The 25,746-nt window shown below is 41.4% G+C and overlaps 2 protein-coding genes across 2 annotated transcripts in view; both read left to right on the forward strand.

Moving 5' to 3' along the window:
• On the forward strand, positions 1-9,235 carry LOC133955779 (high-affinity choline transporter 1-like). The gene is made up of 9 exons (XM_062390800.1): positions 1-138; positions 4,006-4,195; positions 4,335-4,448; positions 5,642-5,797; positions 5,912-6,060; positions 6,189-6,335; positions 7,185-7,338; positions 7,547-7,764; positions 7,861-9,235. The coding sequence occupies exons 2-9, from the start codon at positions 4,012-4,014 to the stop codon at positions 8,377-8,379; spliced, it is 1,641 nt and encodes a 546-aa protein (XP_062246784.1). The 5' UTR covers positions 1-138; positions 4,006-4,011; the 3' UTR covers positions 8,380-9,235.
• A 4,968-nt stretch (positions 9,236-14,203) lies between these two features.
• igf1ra (insulin-like growth factor 1a receptor) overlaps positions 14,204-25,746 on the forward strand; it is a 79,201-nt gene continuing 67,658 nt past the window's right edge. The window contains exons 1-2 of the mRNA XM_062390120.1: positions 14,204-15,339; positions 24,670-25,233. Coding sequence (XP_062246104.1) covers positions 15,216-15,339; positions 24,670-25,233 — 688 coding nt within the window. The 5' untranslated portion in view covers positions 14,204-15,215. The remainder of the gene's footprint in view (positions 15,340-24,669; positions 25,234-25,746) is intronic.

A 25,746-nucleotide genomic window follows, 5' to 3' on the forward strand; every position in this document is an offset into this window, starting at 1 on the left:
GGTAAAAACACCGCTGAACGTTCTGCCGGCGCTGAACACAACCCGTGGGCGTCACGCGTCGGGGGGGGATATAGGCACGCAATAGAGGAGACCAGCCGCAGATTTACGGATGTGCAGAGGAGGGGAATCTACTGAAAGGTACGTGAGCTCAGCCGGGAATACAATGGGAATACAATAATGCTCTCCTGTTTAATCTATGTCCCTTTTTTTTTTTAAATGAGAAACACACTGTGCAATGTTTAATTTGAATAAATGTCATCAGATTCACGCATCCTATTGTCACGCGACCACGTGACAAACGGGCATCCACAGTAGAAGGTGATTTTATTTATTTTAAGCTGTGGTGGAATGATCCAAACTTTATCATATCAGAAACATGATCTTATATTTAATCAAATTCTTTTGAAATACACCGTAGTATGCTATCTATCTATCTATCTATCTATCTATCTATCTATCTATTTATCTATCTATCTATCTATCTATCTATCTCCCTAGCCTATCATTATCTATCTATCTACCCTTTATCATATCATAATCTTTATCTATGAATCCATCCATCCATCCATCCATCTATCTATACATCCAACCATCCATCTATCTTTCTATATATACATCCAACCATCCATTCATCCATCTTCGTGTCTGTCTATCATTAATCCAATTTATGTTGAATTTGAGAGAAATGTTGTCATTATGTTAAAAGAAAAGAACAAAAATGTATCTAATACCTGTGCTTACTTATGTTACATTTGTGTTCTTTACTCATTTGTCACTATCTAGTTGATCCAACTCATGAAATGTGAGTATTGTACTAAAGACTTTGCCTAAAACTGTGTTCACTTGAGTAAATTAGATATTGCCGGACTGCATCATGCACTGTAGAGCAGGACAGGATCCATCCAGTGTGGGTATTGTAGTGTGTTGGGGGTTGGGATAGGTATACTAAATTTAGGTTGTGTAGGTTGTGCGCTAAGGCTTTATAGATATTAACGGTCAGTTTCAGTTGTTTTCATCACAGTAGGTTCAGTTGCTGTGGTAAAAGATGCATTTAGATACTAGGAGTGAAGGTAAGGAAAAAGGAAAAAGGGGTCATAAAGTATCCTAAGTTGTGTAAAAGGTAATACTATTACTATATCACTTAGAAGATAATAGGTATCATGCTTTGTGATGAAATCCATTCACAAGCCTACTCTGATCCATAGACTGTAAATAAAGATGCATCTAATCATTACGTCTGAAAGATGACGTGTTCTTGTTCAAGAGCAAAAATTTCCAGTAACTCTGGTAACAATTAGTTAGTTGATGCTATAATGAAATGAAACATGATTGACAGCTGTTACAGACGAACGGGTGGTTGAGCTCATTTAAAGGCGGGATTCCCACTACGGCGGTTTCATCCCTTCATCTGATCGCTAATCCATCAAAATTTGCATGTTGGCAGTGTTCCAGGATGCATTGGCTTCAATCCTGGGTAGTGGGCGGGGAGTAGACACGTTTTGTCTATCTTTATATACAGTCTGTGGGGATTCAAGGTTTCTATCACTGAGCTATTCTCAGCAAGCTACTCTCTCTGCCTGATATCTTGTCTTTGTTAATCCCAGACAATCAAAGTATTATACTGGAAGGTAATGTCACCATGGATGACAATGAAAGCCATGCTGAAGCCGTTTGCGTGGTCTGAATATTGTTATATTGTTTGAAACTATGTAAACCAACTATGCATGTAAATTAAACTTATTTTACTTAAATTTAAAGTTGCAGTGTGTAGAATTGAGGGGCATCTAGTGGTGAAGTTGCATTTTGACGCTGAATTCCCCTCACCTCATCCTCCCTTTCCTAACATGAAAGAGAAGCTGTGGTAACCTTCAGTTTCCATAAAAACTCAAAGGGAGTTTAGTTTGTCCAGTCTGGGAAACATGGCAGCCTCCATAGAGAGGACCCCCCCCCCTGCCCCCGATGTAAATATAAAGTATTTCACTATAAAGAGCCCATTCTAGGGTAAAGAAAACAACAATTTGTAGAATTTATATAAAACACTTGTGAAAACATCACTAAGATTATTTTATATGAAATGTCTGTCAATAGATCCCTTTCACCTAAATCTAACACACTGGACCTTTAAGGCGAAAGAACAACAAAATCCATGTTTGGGTTGGAATAACTTGACAAAAACATGTAGGTAGAATATAACAGAATTTGAGTCCAATATTTATATATCCTCACCTTTTTTATTGTTATTTGGTTTCATATATTTAAGTACGATCAACTGCACACATTTCCTAGCGTAGCGATCTTTTGTGGAGCATCCCTGGGTAATTAATCATTTATTTGCCTTTTGTGGGTTTCAGACAGAGATTATTGCTTTGAGTTACTCTTTAATAGGTTTTACAGCCATAAAAAAAGCCATAAAAGTCTTATAAACAGTGGTGTAGAGTCATTGTTTAGTCCCAGAAGTTAAGTGCTGTCAGGTAATGCTGTAGCTCTGTATGAGTTTCATGTAGCATCGTATGAGGTGAGCTACTGTAACATTGGTCACATACCACTACCCCGTAATAATGGGTTTCCCAGGTAAAAAGTGACTTTCTCCATGAGCAATGGAGTTATTTTGAGTTCAAATGGAAGTCTAATGTACGGATTGGTCTGTAAAACTGTCTTCAATTCAAAGCCACTTGAGACTGGCTGAAAAGGGCCTATCGCGTTATACAGGGGTGCTTCCTGGCAATAGAACCAACTCTCATTAGGGCCTTTTAGCACAGCCCCAATTTTAAACTAGTGATGAAGAATGGCTGAACCTTGGATCAGTCTCATTATTGATGAAAAGAACACTTCTCTCCACGATGAGTCTTCTTTAATCAATCAATCCAACTTTATGTGTATAGCCCATATTCACAATTCACAATTTGACTCATAGTGCTGTGCAACATCCTCTACTTTGAACCCTCAACAAGATTGAGTGAAAACTACCAAAGAACAACTATAAACAGGGGGGGAAATGTAGAACCCTTAGAGAGCCACATGTGATGGATCCCTCTCCTCTACTCGAATATTCAATATCTGTCAGAAAATATCTCAGTACAGCTCACAAGCAGTTAAACTTCAGAACCTTGAAGCACAATAGAAGCATTTCAGTATTTTACAGACAGGAGGGGAAGCAGATAATAAGTCAAGGACCCTACAAGTCATGTCAGGGTTGTTTATTTTCTCCTTCAGAGTGGACGCACATCTTATCCAAATGCCAAGGTCAGGATTGCACCTCCTCATACAACAAATTCAAATCCTATTCTAAAACATTCCAGCTCCTTCAGACCTCTCACATCAACCACTTGTTCGGCAAACCTTAGGTCAGGCTTGATATCCGTCATACGCAGTCTAAAGGTTTAAAGAAACAGCTTAAAATGCTGTTTGGACTTCCTTCAGGTCCAGCTTCAGTGGCTGATAAAGATGAGTTTTATTCACTGGGCAGTTGACAAGGCAAAAAAATCTAAAACAGTGAGCTGTTTGAAAGCCAAATAAAGGGTCCGCATGAGAACTGATGGTGGATACAACTGAAGATGTCCTTGACAGGCTAATTTACAATACTATGGTCCTCTTACTATTGTAAATTAGGGCAGCTCTAAAACGACTGTCTGTGGACTTACCTTAACAAAGGGTCTGGATGAGAACAAAAGGTGAATACATCTTAAAAAGTCCTGGACAGGGTGATTTACCACACTAAGCACTTCTCTCTGTCAGTGACCGGTTTGGTCATCTCTGTCTGCATCAGCAGAGTTCAGTTAAATTGAAGACAGATGTAAGAAGATTCTTCTGGCAGGTCAGCTTCCTGGGAAATTCATGTAAAACCATGTCTCAGCAGAGACCTCAGTGTCCTGTGGATGAAGAGGGAACTTGATCTTGGTGTGTTAAGAAAATATCAACAGAAGAGAAATAAAGTGAAATATATTCTTCTACAATACTTGTCAAGATAAGATAGTGTTGTTGAAGGGCTGCACATTGTGTTTTCAGACAATCATGGCGGTGAATGTCCCGGGACTTGTGGCTGTGTTGATTTTCTACATGGTCATCCTGGTCATTGGGATCTGGGCATCTCGAAAATCCAAGAAAGAGGAGAAGACATGTACTGGGAGCAAGAGCGAGGTCACCATCGTCGGTGGCCGCAACATCAATGTCTTTGTTGGGACTTTCACCATGACAGGTTGAAGCCTTCTTTTCATGTCCGTCATAAAATAACAGTACTAGATTAGTTCTTCCGTCTTTGTGTGTGTTCTATGCTCCTCTCTTGGTGTTCTGCTCCTCCAGTCCTGCCTGACTTTCTGTGCTTTCTTTGCTTTCAGCGACATGGGTTGGTGGAGGTTATATTATGGGAACCGCTGAGGCTGTTTATGTTCCCACCCGTGGTCTCATTTGGGCTCTGGGGCCACCTGCATATCTTTTTGGTTTTCTTTTGGGTGAGTAGCTGAAATGACCTGGTGTTGTGTTTGCAGCCTCACAGTGTGAGATCCCTCACATGTGCTCTGCTGATACTCTTCAACAATAGTTTAGTAATGAAGACACCAGAAGCCATGCAGGGACGGTTTAAAGTGCATAAATTCTTATAAATTACTGTTTGTACAGTCAATACAATTTTAACAGCAAGCGCATTGATATGTTGACATTGGACTGAAATTGCAGAGATGTGTCTGAAAATGTAAAGAGAACCGAAGGCTGTGTTCAAAACTGAAATTTAGGTTTTCCGTTGAAACAGCAGCACATGATGCAGATCAGGTTTAGTTATTCTTACAGAGATACATCAGCCTCTGTAACTCTAACTTCAGCAAAAGTGCACTAGGCAAGATGTAGGGTACCTTCAGTGATGGTTGACCAATTTTCAGTCAGTTCAGTCCAAGCACCCTGTTGTCCATGTCTTCTAAACCACAGGACTACTTCAGATTCTTTTGCCGTTGTAACCAAATACAGAATGAAACTGAATGCTAACCTACAAGACTAAAGGTTAATCCACAGGTGTAAAGGGCCAAAGGGTTTTCTCCTTACTGAATTAGTTTTCTTCTAAGTTATGTCATCTGTAGTCATCATGTAAAAGACAGAAGCATCAAACGTATGCCTGTGACCATCTTATAGACGACTAACGTTTAATGGGTGAACTCTGCATATTTGGAATTGTCCCCTCTCGGATTCCCAGTTCCTAGGTTGTTGACCAGTCCAGTCCTGGCCTACAGACACTCACTTGTTTAACGTCACACCTACACCTTTTATATAAAATCCCTACGTCTAACCTTACTGTAATACATTCATTAAAGATATCCTACTTGTTATTTTCTAAATTAATAAAATGTTGTGTGTAGGATGTGAACTGGAAGGTGAAAGTTCTCGGATGCTGTGCTGATGTCTTCAGATCACTTTATCCAACCAACTGCTTAAATCCCAAAAAGATTCAATTTGTCATAAAGAAGATTTAAGAAAAACTGAAAATAGTCCCATTAGTGAATCTAGAACCAGTGAATTATTGCGGTTCTTGAAAACATATTTGCCGTAGAGATTTCTAGAATTAATTAATAACACTTGTTTTCCCCTTAAATTTCAAATTGTCTGATTATTTTCAATGACACAACTGTTGTTTTGTTTTCTTTGTGTACATCTTAAGCGGGACTCTTCTTTGCCAAACCTATGAGGTCAAAATGTTACGTGACTATGTTGGACCCGTTCCAGTATCTCTATGGCAACATGTTCACCACAATGCTGCTAGTTCCGGCTCTGATCAGCGATATTCTGTGGGTGGCCTGCATCCTTTCTGCTCTGGGTAGGTCCATCTTTATATACGTACGTCTTTGTGCCTTCAGATGAAATCAGTGGTCATCAGTCCGTCACAGTACACGTGTGTTCACCTCTGGCTTATTTTCTGTGTGATATCCAGGAGGAACGATGAGCATGATTCTCGAGTTGTCGTCAGCCCTCTCTATTGTTATCTCGGCCGCTGTCTCCATCATCTATACAGTATTAGGGGGTCTGTACTCTGTTGCATATACTGATGTCATCCAGTTTTGCTTCATCTTTGTCAGCATGGTGAGAAAAAGAGGGAGTGTATTGAAGTAGGGATTGACCGAAGTCAGGGCGGGACGACAGCATTTAAGAAATTCAAGTAGGTCAGTTTACGGCCTGTTCGATAACGACTGTTTCTATTTCTCTTTCAGTGGCTCTGTGTTCCTTTTATGCTCCTCAGTCCTGCTGTTACTGACCTCGCACAAAGACCCCACGTCAACCAAACGAGTGGGATCCCATGGCTGGGAGAGATGGAGCTGGCGGACGCAGGAATATGGATCGATGAGTTTCTATTAGTGGTGAGAATTTTTTCTTGGGTGTGAGACGACTTGCTTACAAACGCTGCAGGACCAGTGACCTTGTCTGTGTCCAAAATGAACTTAGCGGACTGTTAACTAAGGAGGGCTAACTTTGATGACAGTAGGGTTGTCTTATTCCTATTCTCTTTTCTGAACGCCGCCTCTATTGGTTAAAATAACAAACATCAGCGTCCTATCAGCTGTTATTAATTTAACTTCATGTTGTGTATTTTCTGCGCGTCTGCGTCACTACTTTGCAAAGATAACTTGTGGGAGAAGAACCGCCGCTCTGTATCGTTACTGTACAACTACAAGTGCACTGAAGACTGTCCACAGTTCCCAAAATTACAACAGAGTGAGGCAACATCTTTTTCCTATTCACCTTCTCCCAACTGAACTTTGAGTCACACACTTGCTCACACACTCATGGAACACACTGGACAAAATTTGCACCGAAATCGTGCCGAGAAACAACATGTAATCTTTTGTTGACATGCAGCAACATTGTCCTCTTAATTGTCCTGACTCAGGCAGCTTTATTTGCCTTCTTTGTATCTGCTGTTATAAAATGAGCAAAACTGGAATCAAAATCTGGTGCCTGGCAATTGGGGGCCCCGAGCTGATAATAACATAGGAAGAGTGAGCAAAATGTGTTGCAGCGTTATTGAATTTAAAGAGATTGTTGGTCCCTGGCAGCGGAATGACCTGAACTTTGCTCTAGTTGTGATTATTAGATAAATCAAGTCAAATCGTCCGCTGTGAGAGAGGGTGTCTTGTCGAGCTGCATGAAATGCAGAGTGGTTCACTGATAATGCTTGTTTTTGTCTTCTGTTGCTCTATATACAACAGACCGTGGGCGGACTGGCCTATCAATCTCTCTACCAGAGGATCCTCTCTGCAGCCTCCTCCGCTCAGGCTCAGATCACCTGCTTCGCTGCTGCTGGGACAGTTTTTATGATGGGAATTCCCTCAGTGATCATAGGAGCAGTGGCGGCCTCTGCAGGTACACACAGACGTCAACAGCATGCACAGTACATTCATACGTGTTCAGTTAGACACCGTGTTCTAACAGTTAGGTACCACTACTATGATAAATGACTGCTTTTGTATGTGTGGGTATGTGTGTGAAATTTTGCTTCTTTATCCCCAGTTTTTATTTACATTTTTTTTTGCACCATCAATATACTTCTCCCCCTTTCCTTTTCTCTAAGACTGGAACCAGACAGCGTATGGTCTACCCCCTCCTTTCGAACGAGGGGAGGCAGTGAAGATCCTGCCACTGGCCCTGCAATATCTCACACCCAACTGGGTATCAGTGTTGGGCATTGGTGCTGTGGCTGCAGCAGTCATGTCCTCAATGGACTCTGTGCTGCTGTCCTCAGCATCAATGTTTACACATAACATTTACAGGACGACTTTAAGAAAGCAGGTGTGTGCATGTGTCTGTGAGTGTGTGTCTGATACAGCTCTAAGGCAAAGTAACTAAGTCAGTTTTTTACCGTCGCTTCACCTCCCCTCTCTGCAGGCGTCGGAGCGGGAGCTGCAGTGGGTGATCCGTGGTAGCGTGGTGCTGGTGGGCCTGGCAGGAACCGGCCTGGCCTTTGGTGATGACAGCGTGTTTGCCCTCTGGCTGTTGAGCGGAGACTTGCTCTACTGCATCGTCTTCCCACAGCTCGCCTGCGTGCTGCACTTCCGCCACGCTAATACCTACGGCGCTATCACCGGCTACGTAGTTGGTATGCTGCTGCGTGTGGTGGGTGGAGAACCAGTACTCGGGATCCCTCCTGTTTTCCTGTATCCCGGCTGGACGGAGGAAGATGGAGTTATAAAACAGCACTTTCCCTTCAGAACCCTGGCAATGCTTTCTTCTGTGATAAGTGTTGTTAGCGTGTCCTGGCTGCTGGAGCTCGGCTTCTCTCACCAGGTCATTCCTCGGTCCTGGGATTTCCTTGGCTTTTTTAAGGAGAACGAGGGAGAAGGAGAAGTGCAGGAAGAACCTCTTCCTCTGGAGGAAAAGAACAAAACTCTTAATACAAAATTGTAAGCTTCACTTCAGTACAACTTCAGCCAAAGTACCCACAAACCTCTTTTTATACAAATACATACCACCCATGTATACAACGTGTTTGATACTGTATTATTTAAGAAAATAGAGTATATATATATATGTATATATATATATATACAGTATTATCTCAAAGCAATGCCATACACAATGTAAGTGTCCTTGCAAATTTCAAACAGATGCAATTGGCATTTTTCTATAAAGCATATAGCATGACCTCCTCCAAGGATTTCCATGGAACTTTCTGGAAGGATGAGGTATTAGTTAGCAAAGAACACATTAGATTGGGTTAGGGTTAGGATCTGGAGCAGCAGATGGATCTTTCTTTGACGTTGCAAGATGAGGGCATCTTTCAACATTTTCCCCTTGGTTTTGTTCCAGGGAATAATTCATGGAACTTGAAGAAAGAAATCAGGGAACATCGGGAGAACTGAAATCTATAAGGGTCTAGGTCTAGCTTGATTTAATACAAGGAGACAAGACATAAGTGTTACTCAGAAACAAACAGTCCAGCAGGAGGTGCCTTTTGCAAGAAAAGTTCATTATAAGTTTTAATGCAATTGTTTTTTTAAAAGGTTTTGTACTCAACAGTGTTCATTATAAAAGATAAATGTGTCTGATCTTTGAATCTGTGTGTTTGTGTGTGAAAGAAAGAAAAATACAAAAAAGGGTGCCTGAGTACAAAGCTACAGGGTGTCAATTTAAATCACTGTCTGTAGAAGGCCACAACTTCAGCTGCTTTACCTAAAAGACAAACATACAGCATTTAATTACATTAAACACTGGGCGACAGATAAACACTGAAACGGCCTAACCACCCCCCCACCCCCACCCATTTGAAAGGATAAAGAGTAATACAATATAATAATTTACCTCCCTCAATCGGGCTTCGACGACATAAATTGTGCATTACATGGTATTGTTCGAGTTCATGGATTTTCAAATTGTTCAACTTACAATGTGCAGTTTCTCACTGGGGACAGTGTTGTGCATGAACGAACGCAAAAAACAACGTGTTCATGGCACACATATACAGACCAAACAAGCAATGTATTCCAAGTGTTTTCTTCTCTGGACAATGTCTCAGCTCCGAACCGTAGTTTGAAGTTCAGCTCACTGGTCAGGGCCGTGGCAATGTTGGTGCAAGGCAAGTTTTCGAATTGGCGCCCCCCAACATAAACACGCAAACTGTCATGCATCCCCAAGAACTTTTGGACTGTAAACAGATGCACACACAGGAAGACAAATTTGTAAGCTATAAAGAACAATCCAAATATATAATAAAAAATATCAAAAGAGTCCTGTACTGAGCATATCATGTCATGTCACTCAAATAAACATTAATGATGACCACAATCAGGGTGATTCTTACCTCTATATTGTTCTTTCTTCTCCTTCTCCTCTACTTTGCGGTGCTTTCTGAATTGTGCACCTGATAATTTAATCTCTTTTTGATTCATCTTTGACTCTAACCGCAGTCTATCAACGCAGCGTGTACGTCAGGGACACACCTGAGGCGGAAGCGCAAATTCTGTGCGAGCTGCCGCCTGACTGTTCAGACAGGGAGCCATCCAGGGGGATGTTTTAGATGCTGGCTTGCCTGTCCACGGAGCCACGGGTGGTGACATCAGCAGATGTCCCTACTATGCTGCCAAAATGAGAAGATTTGTATACATCTCTTTGTATGCATCATGCTGCTATGAGGAACTGTTGTGAGATTCACTTTGTCTGATGTTTTCGATCACATCTTTATAAAACACATCATTAGCTTCACACTACAAACCTTATGGTGGGGAAATGATTTTTTAAGAGAAGATTCCAGATTCATTCACTAGACTGGCACTCAGTAGAGCTCAACAGAGCCGTATAGGTTCATCTCTGATCTATGCAGCTTCCTTCTACCAAGTTGTGTGGTTATTGGTCCAGTAGTTTATTACATAAACCTGTTGACTGACAAATCAGAGATGAAAACATAACCTCCTTAGCAGAGGTAATAAAACCTCCACCCATTTATCAAGGAAATGTAACCAACATTAATAATTATTAGCAGCACAACAGGAAATTAAAAGTAGAATGAAATGTTTCGAGAATATCTAAATAGGTAATTTCTGTCGGTTGACTAATCAAATCTAATTTTCCCCTGCTACTTAGTCTATAGGGTTTTTATATTGTGTTTTATTTACAGTGTATACACTGTAGATAAAAAAAATATATATATTTTTTTGTCGTGCACTGATTGCTGGTTGTACATCAAATTGCCCTTGAAGGATATTAAAGATTTTCTTTTATGGACAACTTTGGTTAATCACAAGCTGCACAAGCCAAGCTAGAGCAGCAGAGGAACCCAGCAGCCAGCAGGGGGCAGCCTCAGGACATCACAGCAGACTGTGATTCTTGTAAGACGTCTGATGATATGGTTGAAAAGTACTGGGTTATTCTCTAACAATAGGTTTTTAAAGTATGTTAAATCATCCAGTATCTAAAAGCCAAAAATATAAAAGTGACTTTTAAGTAAGGCTGTCAAATATATTTATTAAAGTAGAAAATATTTTCACTGAAGTGTTCATCAGAAGCAGCATAAAATGACACGGACACATACGATAATTTGTCCATCTTCTTGTTGTGCCTAGTTCCATTAAGTAATCATCTGGCGATATGGCCTAGTTGGTAAAGTGTTAGGTCTGTAATAAGCAAGACCTGGGATCAATTCCCATACCTTCCCATTTTCAAGCTGGCCTCTTGAAATTGGCAGTATTTCTCCTGTTAATTGCAAAATATCTCACACTATGTTGTGTTTATTAAGTTTAAAAAGAGGAAAAATTTAATTTAATTCAATATAAAAAAAAAAAAACTGCGCGAGCAATTCCTGCGCAATGGACTTCTGCGCAGGATGTGCGCAATGGGCTTCTGCGCAGGATGTGTGCAGATCGCTTATGTGCCGGATGTGCGCAGTGGGCTTCTGCGGCAATGGCCTACTGCGCAGGATGTGCGCAATGGGCTTCTGTACAGGATGTGCGCAATGGGCTTCTGTAGAGGATGTGCGCAATGGGCTTCTGCTCAGGATGTGCGCGCGCAGTATTTTTTTTTTTTTTTTCCCCATTTAATTTAATTTAATTAATTTAATTAAATTTTTATTTATTTTTTTATATTTCATTTTATATTTCATTTTTTTTATTTAATTTATCATCATCTTAATCTCTCCGCGCTGGTTCGGGGGTAAATAATGCCGGTCTTCACAGGTAACTTGACCTACGCAAGCCTGTCGCCGCCACCCCTCCACAGAAGATGATGTGCTTGTGTGTGCGGCCGCGGCGCTTCCGGGTTCGCAGCTGCCGGTGCGAAAAGCCCAAGTATTTGTATTGTGTCCCGGGGGTTAGAGGATGATGGTGTGACGTTAATGTATTGTTTTACATTGCATGTGTCACGTCATGATAAATCAGTCTCCTGTGTCGCCTGTACCAGGAGCGGCACCTCGGCAAGCCGATTGAGCATTTATTCCATATCCTTGATATCAAATTTCAGTCCCCACCACTAGTTCGGTCATTGTCAGCACTAGTTGGACATTTGGTCGCACTAGTTCGGCATTTTACTGAACTAGTTGAACAAAAAATCGTACTAGTCACTCTGTTTCAGCGACTAGTGGCACTTTTGTTCAACTAGTTAAAACAGAAACCTTACTAGTAACTGTGTATGCCCCACTAGTAGAGCCAAAGTCTCTACTAGTGGGCTTTTTGCTGCACTAGTGGCCCTTTGGACCGAACTAGTAATGCTGAAAGTGTTACTAGCTTACTAGTGAGCTGCAAAAGCTCTGACATGCAAGCTAGTCAAACATGGATTCAGCTCACTAGTAAACTAGTGCCCATTTCAAGCCCACTAGCTTACTAGTAAACATTTTGCACCCCACTAGTTTGCTAATAAGTTTTCTAGTAAGGTGCAAAATAGGTGTTTACTAGTAAACTAGTGGGTTTTTGACCCCACTAGTTTACTAGTACACATTTTGCACCTCACTAGTTTGCTAGTAAGGTGCAAATTAGGCCTTTACATGTAAACTAGTGGGTATTTCGGCTGTACTAGTTTACTAGTGTGCATTTCGGCTCCTACTAGTAAACTAGTGCAGAAAATTGGAGGCTACTAGTTTACTAGTGAGCTGAATCCATGTTTGACTAGCTTGCATGTCAGAGCTTTAACAGCTCACTAGTTAGCTAGTAACACTTTAAGCCTTACTAGTTTGGTCCAGAGCTTTGAACTAGTTCACACTGACTGGGGACTAATGAATTGGGCATGAGGGTCCCACTGGCCCCGCACTTGCTTCCTCAACACATTTTGCCCAGTCACCAAATTAGGGTTAAATTAGATTCAACTTTATTGTCATTGCACAGTACAAGTTTTTATATAACGAAATTTAGTTTAGCATCTAACCAGAAGTTCAAAAAAAGGCAGTAAAGTGCAGAGTATTGTGCGTATTTAAAGTGGAATGTAAATAAATAGATATGTACAGTAAGAAATATATATGGAATAGTATAGTATTAACAGGCATTGTATGATATAAGAACTATTAGCAACATAATATATATATAAATAAGTATATACTATAGGCGGGATAACACAGTAGTAATAAAAGTAACAGTGTAAATAACAAATGTTAACCGATATCGTAAAACCAGTAATGCACAGGGTTGCTGAACGCAGAACTGGCTACATATTTGAGAACCAAGCATATGATCCATGTGATATGGCCTGAGATAATAATGATGCTAGACAACATTTTAAAACAGGTCATTGCTACAGGATCTCACTGAACCCGCCCATTTCAGTCACTACCTCGCAGACAACACGGTGCCTTACGGAGCTCAAATTGTATGGGTCAGGTATGTTGGGTTGGTGAGGCTGCTATTGGCAGACATTGAATAAATTAATCCTAATTATGTTTTTATCAGTGATTGTTCACCCGAAACAAAGAATCACTATCTTAGAACAAACCTGACATATCTTGGGATTATTCTTCCTCCATGGAGTGTACTTCAATGTTTGTACTGTAGCCCAGAACAAACAGTAAACTAAGAAAAGAAAATATATTCTGTTAAGGTTTTTACCTCACCTGCAGGCCACCATAGCTGTATACATTTAGATGTAACGTGTAACCTCACCGCTAGATGCCACTACAACCTACACGCTGAAGCTCACATTGACGTGAAACAAGTGAGGAGATACAGGAACAATTGTGACGAACTTAGCAGCCACCTCTTCTCTCCAACACAAAATACTGAGGAATTAATTTTGATCTAAAGGAAGACTGACACATAGGCTCTGCTCCAAGATTAAATCTATTCAGGGATCCTCAGCTAGGTTAAGATCAAGTGGCCTTTCATGAAGGTATATTGACAATAAGTGATGGACCTGTTTACAACTCTGGAAAATGACCAGTTCCTCTTGTTTTACTATGTCTGGGTATGTGTTGAAATTCAATAATTGGTTGTTGATGAAAACAGATATACAGATGATAGACAGACAGCCAGACAGCCAGACAGCCAGACAGATAGACAGATAGACAGATAGACAGTTAGACAGACAGTTTACAGACACTTTATACCTTCAATAGATTCCAATCGTGTTTTAAACCTTGTCATACTCAGAGGCATCCAGCAGGGGGTGCGTGCGCACCTTTAGCGCGTCTCGTTCGAGGGTTCGAGGCATCTTGTTTTTGTTTTGTTTTTTTCCCCCACCCAGTCCCGGGTGTGGATCCAGTCCGGGTTTTCGCGTCTCCCGCCGGCCACCTTATCCGTACCACTATGTGTTCCTGCGTGAGAGAAGCCGACTCTTGTTTACAGCAGAGATTCCACGGAGGAGCGGAGACCCGCAACCTGCGTACACCGTAGGACTTCACTCGCTGGATTTACGCGAAACGGGACCTTTTCGGCTTCCTCTCGTTTTTTCACCCTGTTGGAGGATAAAGGGCTGGAGCGTTTTAAAAGGAAACTCCTCGGGACATATCCTCCCTCGCACTCCGAGCCGAGGTCGTCTAGCAGGAGCGAGCAGGAGACCCATTCTCCTCCTGCGTGGCACAAGTCTGGTGTTTTTCTGTCAGCTGCAAATCCCTGACTGACGGCGCGGCGAGGTCCGAGGGGTTTTGTTTTCAGGACTGACGCTGGCTGAATGGCATAGGATACAATAACAACAAATCAAATAGAAATAAAAAGGGGGTTTTCATTCATTTCCCCCCTCGCAGCCACCACCCCTGGACGTTATTTTCTGCCGCCACCCTAACCTCTCTCTCTCCCCACCCTTCCTCGCCATTCTCCCTGGCCTAACTCACCATGTTCTGTGGAGGCTGCTGGTGATCAAAATAAACCCTTCACATTATCCTGGACACATCTCTTCATTGGGTTTGTTACCACCAGGCCCGGATCGCACCGTGTAACGCGCACTCGCTGTTTTCAAGAGATGGAGACTGAAGATGGGGATTACCATCATTTATCCAGTCAAATCACTGGCATGTGTGCCACACCAGCATCCAACTACCCTGTGATCGGCAAAAACAGGAGGCTCTTTTAATATATTTATAGTTTTAGCTTTTTTTTGTTGCTCTCCATGGGAGCTCTATAACAATTCCTACACATTCATTTCAATTTAAAAAATAGATATATTTCAGATCAAATCCTGGTAGACAAGCGACCACGCTTTTTGTATGCTACCATAGAGAAGCCACCTGGGCTACACACACATACGTGTATCTTTCTCAATAGTAAAGCTCTATTTTTCCCAGAGGATTTAAATTTTTTTAAATTTTCTCTTTGGTCCCTTTTGCCTTATTTTGTATGTCTGAGAGGAGAATAATGTTGAGGACCATGAGATCTGACTCACCGATGGGTAGCACGACCTTGTTTTGGAGTCTGATGCTGTCTGTCTCCACTGTCTGCATATGGCCCACGTATGGAGAGAGTGAGTACTTATTCCATTATTTTTATATGTAGGTTTATTTGATAAATGAATTAAGTCCCAATGTGCTAGATCAGTTGGTTTTGCAGCCCATTGTCACCTCTTGTTATTATGTCCTGCTGAATAGTGGGAAAATAAATAAAAAAAATATTTGGATTTAACCGATTTAATATGGATATGTGTTATGTTTAGGACTTAAATTATGTATCATAACAAACATAGCGAGCCTGTATAGACTGTGGACGTACATGAGCCGAGACCATGTGGTGCTGCTGTCGTCAGGAGGTGAACTCAGTACCCCCAGAATTCAGATCACCACAGACAGTATCCCGGTATTTGATTAATCAGTGCTTTATATTTAGAAGAAATTAAAACAATTAAAAAAAGGGAAACAACAACAACATTGCGCATGTCGCCATGGTTTCCCTAGTAGTCATGCAGAAAGCAGAGGATGAATCCAGAGCTGAAGGTTACTACCATGTGGCCATTTTGCATCTCGTAGTGTGGCGTCGCTGCGCATGAACAAGCCAAATCAGATTAAAACCTTTGCTTCTTCACACACCATGATGCCACCATGAATAAACATAAACAGTGAGTCGATCGATGCTATAGATTGGGCTATAAACACGGAGGGAAATACACTATAGAATGGAAGATGTTCTACTTCCGCTCCCTGTTTCTGTAGCAATTAAATCGAGTGAGGTGTTAATTAAGGCAAGAATAGAAATACATTAGAGTAGAGATTCAGTGTTTTTATCATAATATCAAGCTCCTTTTCATCGATTCACCACTTCAAATCAAAGACATGAAATGCTATCTATAAGGATAACATTTTAGTTTAGTTGCAAACATTTTCAAATAAATCAATAAACCTGTTGTGAGAAGCTGAGGGTGCTTGTTTGATCGTTTTATAAAGTTGTATCCTGACCTAATGATTCACAGGTTGTGAATGTTTTCACACTGAAATAATAGACAGAGGCTTGAAGTAATAATTTCCCTGGAAATCCCCCCGAAAATTCTTCAAAGTGTTTAGTTTATCATCTTATTTCATGGTTTGACACTTAGAGAGGGCAGATCAATGCTTTGATGAGCACATTTTCGCAAGTTTACTCCTCTTATCTAAAGGGAACCTATGGGGATTTCCTCATTATATTAGAGCTATCATGACTGTTTTTCAGTAACTCCCTGTTTATGATGTTTCAAGCTAATCAGTGCAAAACCAAGAGATGATTTAGCAATTTGTAGGAAATATTTGTTGCATACAAATTCATCATACATTGTTTAAAATGTAAGTGATAAGTTGTGTTAAGATTACTAGTTTAAATGCGACATAACAAGAGAAGTATCTTTTCTTTAAACAAAATACATCCTATAGTCATTCGATTTGACTCAGACTTCCACTGTGTCAAAGTCATGATCCTTTTAGAAGTAGGAGACATTTCCTGTGTTAATATGTCAAGTAGGAAGTTGTTCATTTACCTGCTGGTCAGTAAACTTAACAATCGCATCCAGGTGGATGTGTGAGCTCAGGGTCTGGGACTGTGTGTCTGACCAACGTGGGTGGCATGGCTTGATTTGTTTGTGTTTAAGTATGTGTGTGTGTGTGTCTGCCACTTACGTCTCTTCTGTTATACTAATTTGTATCCAGAGAGGATACATGGGATCCTGGAAACAACTAGACATGGGAAGGAGACATGTAGACTGATCCCTATTAGCATTCAAATGGAAGAACTTAATTCAGTCCTATTGACCAGTGATACGAGCACGGCCGGTGTGTGTTTCTGTGCAGCCCTTCCCAGCTCAGTGACACCCATGAACGCAGCCGGGGGCTGGGAGAGTGGTGGGTCTCAGATCTTGACTCTCTGTGGTGTATAGTACATCAGGCCATCCACAACAAAGGGCTCAGAGACAATGGCTGCAGTGAATATCTAGAGAGGCATGAGCTTCACCAGTTTATCACTTGCGGATGATGATGTTTACTTCCCTGGGTGGCGCGTGGGGGTCGGAATCTCTAGCTTTCTATCAGTGGAAAATCACAGATGTCCCGAAGCTCCATCAGGCGTGTGAAAACTTCTCTGCTATGTTCATTTTGATAATCTGTCCACACCAATGAAACGTAATTAAGCCTCCCTTTTAACTCTCGCCACAGTAAACTTTCCACGGCTTCCAACTATGCAGCAAACAAGCCTCTAAAAAGAGAGGGAGGGAGAGAGGGAGGGAGAGAGAGAGAGTGTATGAGGGAGATAGGTGTTTGGAAATAGAAGGTGCAAAAATACACATGCAAGAGCAACAGACTTGGTTTTGTTGATTGGTAGAGGAGAGAGTTTGTTTACTGCTCTATTGGTTTTTTCACTGTTCGCATGGAGCGGCCTCTTTTATAGAGCGACGCGCTTAACTTCATCACTGGGCACCATTACTATCAAGAGATATAAATAGATGTGTCACCAACAACACTGGTGCACGGGTTGTGTGAGTACAGGCCCCCTCTGTCCTGTTTCATGAGGTCACACCAGTGTTCCCGTTCAGTTATTTATGAAAGGACACGTTGCTCTGGAAAACCTGAATGGCGGCATAAATAATCAAAAGTCAGTGAGCATTGTCTTTGACAGGCACCCCTGTCTACCTTTCCCTCTGGGGTATGGCATGTTGCAGTGCAGCTCTCCATGCCCTGACGGGGGCATGCGGCTCAGATACGACCGCTGTCACTCTATTCTAAGGTGCCCCGCTGCATCTAGTGACTGGGGCTACATGGTTGCATACATAACCCCCGTCTCCTGGCCCTTTTCACCACGCTTCCCCCTTCCCCCACTCCTGGCTTATAGCCGGACGTAGGGATGCCTCACCCCCTGCGAGGAAAGTGTAGCGAGCGTTCATTGGCCCCTATGGTGTGTGTACCAGAGTGTTTGTGTGTGTGCATGGGAGTTTATTGTGCAGCTCTGTGTGTGTTGTAGTGCAGCGGGACTCAGCGTGACAGCCTGAGTCAGTGGCGTGCCCCCGTATAAGGATGTGAAAGTGTGTCACTGGGCTAGTTTGTGAGAGTGCAGTCAAACACTGTCCTACAGCTCCTCCAGGCTGCCAGCTGAGGTTTACAATGCTTAATTAAACACTTTATTCAAAGTGGCCCCCGTCGTTGGAATTGCTCAGATGCAGTCTCTCTGGCCAGCCGCACATACATCATCACTGGCTGCGCGGTTGAATGGCCCGTGGAGTATCGTACAATTTGTGAGATAATTGTAAATGTGAGCTCGTCGAATGGAGGGCACTCGGTGTTATCAGATGAAAGCTGTTCATCAAGGAGTGAATGGGAATCGACACTGAAGAGAGAATTCACCGGTCAAAGAGGATTCAACGAGGTGTTCCCAGAATCCTACTGAGAAATCCTTCATATTCGATAATCAGGCATTTCCTGGTTGTTTGTGATTGTTGTAAGAAAAAATAAAGGTTTCTGAGGGTTGCTTTAAACTATAAAAGGTGCAAGTAGAGACTTTCCCATTCCATAAAGAGAAAGTATCGGCATCCGATACTTGCCTCAAAGCAACAAGGATAACTGGCAAACTTGTCGAGTTCATTGTTGTGTATTCTATGATTTATTTATTTGTCATCTATGACATTCATTCTTTGTATGTATTTGTTTTTCAAAGGGTTTAACCTGAGCTAATATATATATATATATATATATTTTTTTTTTTTTTTTTTTAAATGCACTGGTGTCAGTTTCTAAGTTGTATACACAGAGGACAGGTGCACAATATATAGCAGCAAGTAGCAGGACAGTTTGTTCATAGCTTCAGATTAAACCTGATGTTAAAATCAAAGTAATTTATTCATTTTCAATTTGTGCTTGATTACATTTTTGTCCTTTGATATCTTTTTAACTTCTTGTTCACATTATTCCAGACATTAAAAAACAATTATTTGATAAAAAATCAGGCAGCTGCACACCGTACAGTAAATTAAATATTTTTTATTATAGGAGATCTCGTGATAGTGTCCAGCTAAACACAGACTCTGTTACTTCCTACCCTCTCCCCTTGTTTTGGGAGCAGGGGAGTCTTTGTGTGAGAGTTGTTATGATGGGGGTGTAGTGTTACTGTTTTGGGTTTGGGTGATATCCGAGCCCCAGTGTTTGAAGTAAGGTCCACAGAGGGGAAGTGCCCCACCAGACCGCCGGTCAGATGACTTCCAGTATGTTGGGGATTAGGGCCAGTTGATGTGGCAGGTGTGAGGAGATATGCCCGCTCAGTGACGACTGGCTGCTCTCAGCAGAGAGCTGGACTTCAGTGGAAAACATTGAACACTCATACTGGTTAATATGCGTGGAAGTTTATACCAGTTTTAAACATATTAAATGTATGAATTTAATTCTTCCTACTTTGAGCAATTTCAAATGGTGGGAATACTAATTGTAAAATTATCATATTTTTTTCTAAAGCCATCAGTGGATTATTTGTGTTTATTATTTGCAGCTCTGCTTGGCTCACTCATTGTTTGGTTTTCCCAGATCAGATACTCTGTCCTTAAGGTTACCTTCTCAATAACCTCCCTGAAGTTTACAGATGAATGAGTTCAGTCGTATGTTTCCGTTTGCCAAAACTCAGATTCAGGGCTTGACTCTTATTGTCTTTCCCAAAGAGCACATATGCTCCTAACTCAAAAAATGTAGTGGCACATTAAAACTTTAGGGGCGCAATGAAAATTATAAATAATTTTTCTTCAATAAAGGGATACACCGGGACGTTTACAAGCAAAAGGACTTCTCGTGAATAGACGTTTTTTAGATTTCTTTTTAAGTTTTCAAGTATTTCTGTTTCAAGTTGTTTGTCTTTTTTATTGGATATAATACTCCATACTTATATTGATGTTATGTTGATAAAACATCCAGTGTATCTGACATATTGATATAACACAGCTGAGGAGGAGTTAATCATGTGAACCTTATTTTTGATGAGCTTGTTATAAATACTGAAGGTTATAAAAAATAAAGTTTATAAGTAGATAACTGCTGATATGAATTAAATATCGATGTCTCACTCTGTTCCTGGAACTCATGAAACACTTGTGGTTGTACAGTGTTGGTTAAGAGCAGCATAATTAGCATTTCTCACTCATATGGTTTCATGTGCATATGTGATCGAGACTCTGATATACAATATATTTATATAGGATATGAGGAGCTGCACAGTTATGAACCACATGCAAAGCATTTTGGCTTTTGCACCTCCAGTGGAACCAAAGGGCAAATGACAAGGTCCTCAGCTGTGAGCCACCTGTAAGTGATTTTTCGCCCCAGTGCATCACCAAGTGGGGGAGCAGTATCAGGGACTTCTACCTACCACCTGCTGTAGCTGTCCCTATAGGATCCTTTCCTCCCTGTTGGGGTGTCTTATCAAACTGAGACAGAACCTTCCTTTTCTTGCGTCTTACACCAACCGTTTAAGTGTCTTCTTTAGCTTGGTCCCTGATACTCCTACACCCCTCAGCAGATGGCAGAACTATACTCCCACTGTAGTTGCAGCGCTTCCACAGGGAATATGGAAGCCCTCCATCCTGCCTCTACGCTTTTCGCCTTCGGTTCGGCATACTTTATCTTCCTATCGTTTGCATCCTTGACCCCTCCCAGCTCCACCAGCATGGTAGTCCTTGTTCTTTGCAGACATGTCTGGCTGGAGAGATTCCTATTGCTTCCGTTGTGGTGGTTAGCTTCCTGTCCAGGTCTACTTTCAGGCTCCAGTTGCTGCCAGGGGTCAGGACCGGTGCCCTCGCAGGATTCTCTTCCCTCTGCCTCTTGGTCTAATAAGGGGGATAATATGAATAAAGTTTGAGGAACTATTTGACTCCAGTCAAAAGGCCTCTAGAATTTCTACCATTTTCCACACCACCTGGTCATGTCGCTGTCAGTAGCCACCTTTAGCCAATACCGTCTTACAGCTGGACAGAATGTGCTGAAGATTGGAGTTTAGAGAATTTGCAGAGGGGCATTTTTCCACGTTGCTGTACCAACAATAGAGAAAGGTGGAGCTGGACAGGGTGTCTTATGAAACTCGCTCTGGCTTGTGACTTTGTTAACATTTAATTCCGGCTCATTTCCCTGTTACCCTCTTAGGTTGCCCAGGGTTGCTTGTTGACTTTGTCACTCAGCCTACAATTTGTAGAGCTTTTCCTCCATTTTGGCTTCCAGAGATCCCAGACTCCCGTCTCCTTTGTAGGTTGATCTACATTAACGTGGAGTCAAGATAAATGGTGTCCATTAGCCGTGGCTTAATTTGACTAACTTACACCGGGTCATGTTTGACTGTGTGTATACTTAGGTACACAGGTGTGCGATTGTGTTTGTGGGATGACATTTCCACAGAGCACTAGGGCAAGGTTTATCAATCATAAACATGAGCCGATGGATCCCGTTACGCTGTGGAGATATGCGTGTTTGCTCAGCAGTGTGAAGAGCAAATACAGACGGGGGGAGATACTGACAAACGCATGCAGGCTCATCCTTCTCTGTGGACACTGACAATAATATTATCCACAACTTTCCTTGGTCATTATTGTCAGCACTTTAATGCCCCCCCCCCCCCCCCCCCACACACACACACCACCTTTCTTTTTGTTTATGTAATGGTGAATGAAGGTTTTTCAATCTTATTTAGGCACTGTTTTCTTCACAACAAATGGATTGACTGGTAAAAATCACAAATGCCTGGGGGCTTAGTTAGAGGCAATATCCTACTCAGGTCTTGTCCAAGGAAATGTTTGGAATTCCTGGTACTTAACATGCCTAATGAGGAGAACAAGGGAATCACAAAGAAGAGGTTTTTCTTTCATTCTTAAATCCTCTGTTCCTATTCTTCCTTCTCTACCAACATTATTTGACTAACAATCTATCTCATGTAGAGATAGTGGAAAATCTTCCTTCGGTCAATAAACATATTTGCACACATGTAGTGTTTTCTGTTTGGTTTTATTCCAGCTTCTTAGCTATGCTGGCAAAAACCTTATCTCTCCCTCGCCACGGAATGTCTATGTCCCCTCCCCCTCCATTCTCTGGCCAGACACCCTCTGATTTTATTAATGCCCTCATCAGGAAGTGGAGCCTAGAGTTTCTCTTTACTAACAAACAAATTAGTCTTTGTATTGGAGTGGCTCCACCCCTCCTCCCTCTCTCAGGCTGCTGGAGGGGCTGGAAGAAAATTCTCAATGAAACAAAGAAGACATGCAGCTCGATGGCTCACAAGTGGATCCCAGGGGCATTGGTGTTGATTGGAGAAAGCAAATACTATTCTCTACTGAAGTAATCGTTTCTGTTCTAAATTTGGAGAAGTGAAACGGAAGCAAATTTAGCCCATTCATCCCCCTGAACACTGTGGCAAGTCTAGTTTAAACAAAGAACATGAAACATGGCCCCTTTTTTTGGTCTCAAGGGTCAATTCACTCACAGGGACATTTTGACAGCACATCCTCTGGTTGAATATATTTGTTATTTGTATACATTTTCTATGTTTTCTGTTCCTATTTTAGAAAAGAAAATCTGGTGGAAGTGTTTATTTTGCGACCAGAAACAGTTTAGCTCTTTATCCCGAGCTGTGGTGGTTAGATGGTGTTTTGATGAGGATCAAAGTCTCTTATTGAAAACATGCCTGTTTGTCTCATTGGACAGGCAGTATGACAGTGTCGCTCAGTGCTATGGCGTCCTAAGCCTCTGTAAGAACATAACAGGTTTACCCAAGGAGCTTATATGTCCAGGCATTTCCTGTACTGACTGTTGAACCTTCTTTTAGACAGTTCAAAACAACGTGGGACTTGTAAACAGATACCTTGGTAAAGAAGAACTTAACACCTTGGCTGTTAGATGAAAGCAGTGATTCCCAGACAGTGCTATGTAATTGCTACTTCTGCAGTGGCTGCTTGGACCCATGTGAAAAGATTTTCCAGACCTCAAGTAGCCACATTTTTTTATTTTTATTTATTTGTGTAAAACAAAACAAATCAAATCAGTCAAAACCATTCATGTGTTCACAAAATGATTGAGAGTGTGTGAAAACCTTTAAGAAAGCAAGGTAGGAAGACTAAAATGCTTTCTGGATAAGTGGTTTAACCATTTATCTCAAATTTATGAGCAAATAGGAATCTTTAAGTGTCAGATTAATTTTAAAAGATTTAATTTATAAATGGATACAGTTATTAGGTAAAGCTTTTAAACGTAGTGTGGAGTAGCTAAAGGTCGTGGATAAAGGATTTACAGTCAATTTCAAGTTTAGTTTGTTGTTTCATGTGTTTGATCTCTGAAAGTGTTTTTGTTGTGTAAAATCTGCAAAATCCAATAAATGTAAGTATATCTAAAAACAATAGCTATCAAGTAGTAATGGAGACATAAATAAGAGTATAATTATTATTAAAAGTAATGGATAAATGGTTGACAACTTTTAAGTTATAGTATCTGCCACTCTGAACATTGCAAATATGAACGTGACAAAACTGTCCGTAATATTATTCAATTGAAAAAAAAAAAATATAGAGATATTTTAATTAGGTTGTTAAAGATCTGATGAAGTCTGTGAAGTCTGATGAAAGAGTTTATGGAACCACCGGCTGCATTAGAGCACAATAACATTATGAAAGGGTTGTTTACCGTTAATTCCCTGGTGTGGTAATTGAGAGGCACAATTAAAGCGGAGTTGATTGTCATCAATAATAAATGGTGTCTTTATTGTAAATGTTTTGTGCGTGTGCGTGTGTTTGTGTGTGTTATTGGAGGACGCTCTAGGCACTGGGGTTTCAAGTGTTGTTTTCCAAGCACAGAGAAATTGCTTGTTCAAACAGCCGGGTTATCTGAGGTGACTCACAAAACATTTTATTGAGAAATGCGGAGCTTGCGTCTGATGTGATGGATACCTGAAACCAAATAACAATTTACCCACTCACCTCTTTATTAGGAACGTGTTCACCTCAGCCGACCTTGTTGATAATGTCTCTCCCTTTTTACAATAATAATACCTAACCAGAGGGAACACTCAGAACAAACATTAACTTTTGTTCTAGAATGTTGAAATGTTCTTTTTACGAGCTCTGTAGTATATTTGTATGTATGACGTGTCGCCAGTTAAATCACACCCTTACTATCTTGACTAAAAGGATTATATGCATCAAGAAGATTATTATAGTTAATATCTTTTGGAAAAGTAAACCAGGTGCTAAACTATACATAGTATTGTTGGATTCCCCACTTTCATCTTGCAATCCTCCATGATACAAAACAAAATCAGCAATGCTCTCTGTTGTCAATGCTTTTTTGGGGATTACATGTTTCTTAATCGTCTGTCATCTCTCTGTGTCCGACAGTTTGTGGTCCGAGTATCGACATCCGAAATGACATCAGTGAGTTCAAGCGGCTGGAAAACTGCACGGTGGTGGAGGGCTACCTGCAGATCCTCCTCATCAACGACAAGACCAACAACATCAATCAAGAGGGTTTCAGCTCCCTCAGCTTCCCCAAGCTGACCGTCATCACGGACTACCTGCTGCTGTTTCGCGTCTCTGGCCTGGACAGCCTCAGCATGCTCTTCCCAAATCTGAGCGTCATCCGTGGGCGCCAGCTCTTTTACAACTACGCCCTCGTGATCTATGAGATGACAAGCCTGAAGGACATTGGCCTGTACAACCTGAGGAACATCACCCGGGGAGCCTTGAGGATTGAGAAGAACCCGGAGCTCTGCTACCTTGACTCGGTGGACTGGTCTCTCATTATGTATTCGGAGTTCAACAACATTATCAATGGAAATAAGAAGGCTAAGGAATGCGACAATGTCTGTCCAGGCATCATGGAGGATAACCCACTTTGTCAGAGGACGTCGTTCAATGACAACTACGACTACCGCTGCTGGACCTCTAACGAGTGCCAGAAAGGTAACTTGAAACCCATGATTTATTTAGTTCTCTATCATATTTTGCAGAAAGAAAGAAGCAGACAATGCTCTAAATGTGATTTTTGCAGAATTCATTTTAATAGCAGCAGTTATTATGCATTGCGAGTACAGTAAATGCAGATGTGACTTTGATCGAAGTAGGTGGTTTCTAGTCTCACAAACATTCTTAAATTGTGCATTTCTTCCCTAGTGAACAAGTCCCATGAATCTGTGCAGTGTGCTTCCTTCATTTCCGTCAGGCTGTAGGATTGTCCACGGGCCAGTGCAAACATTTCCTCTCTGTTCATTATGGAGACCTTGTCTTTAGATCAGGCTATTTGTGGAGTGAAGGATGGCTGCAATATAGAGCACCAGGTATTAGAAAGGCATGCTCAGTTGAGGTTAAAGTCGCTCTGCCAAGAAATGAGCTAGTCTACCTGTCTGGACCTTGTCAGTTAAATATTTACCTTAGGGACTTTTTGCAATTCATGAAAAGGGGCATATTGAAGAATCT

The sequence above is a fragment of the Platichthys flesus genome, chromosome 6 (assembly GCF_949316205.1).
Source record: "Platichthys flesus chromosome 6, fPlaFle2.1, whole genome shotgun sequence".
NCBI classification, from domain to species: domain Eukaryota; kingdom Metazoa; phylum Chordata; class Actinopteri; order Pleuronectiformes; family Pleuronectidae; genus Platichthys; species Platichthys flesus.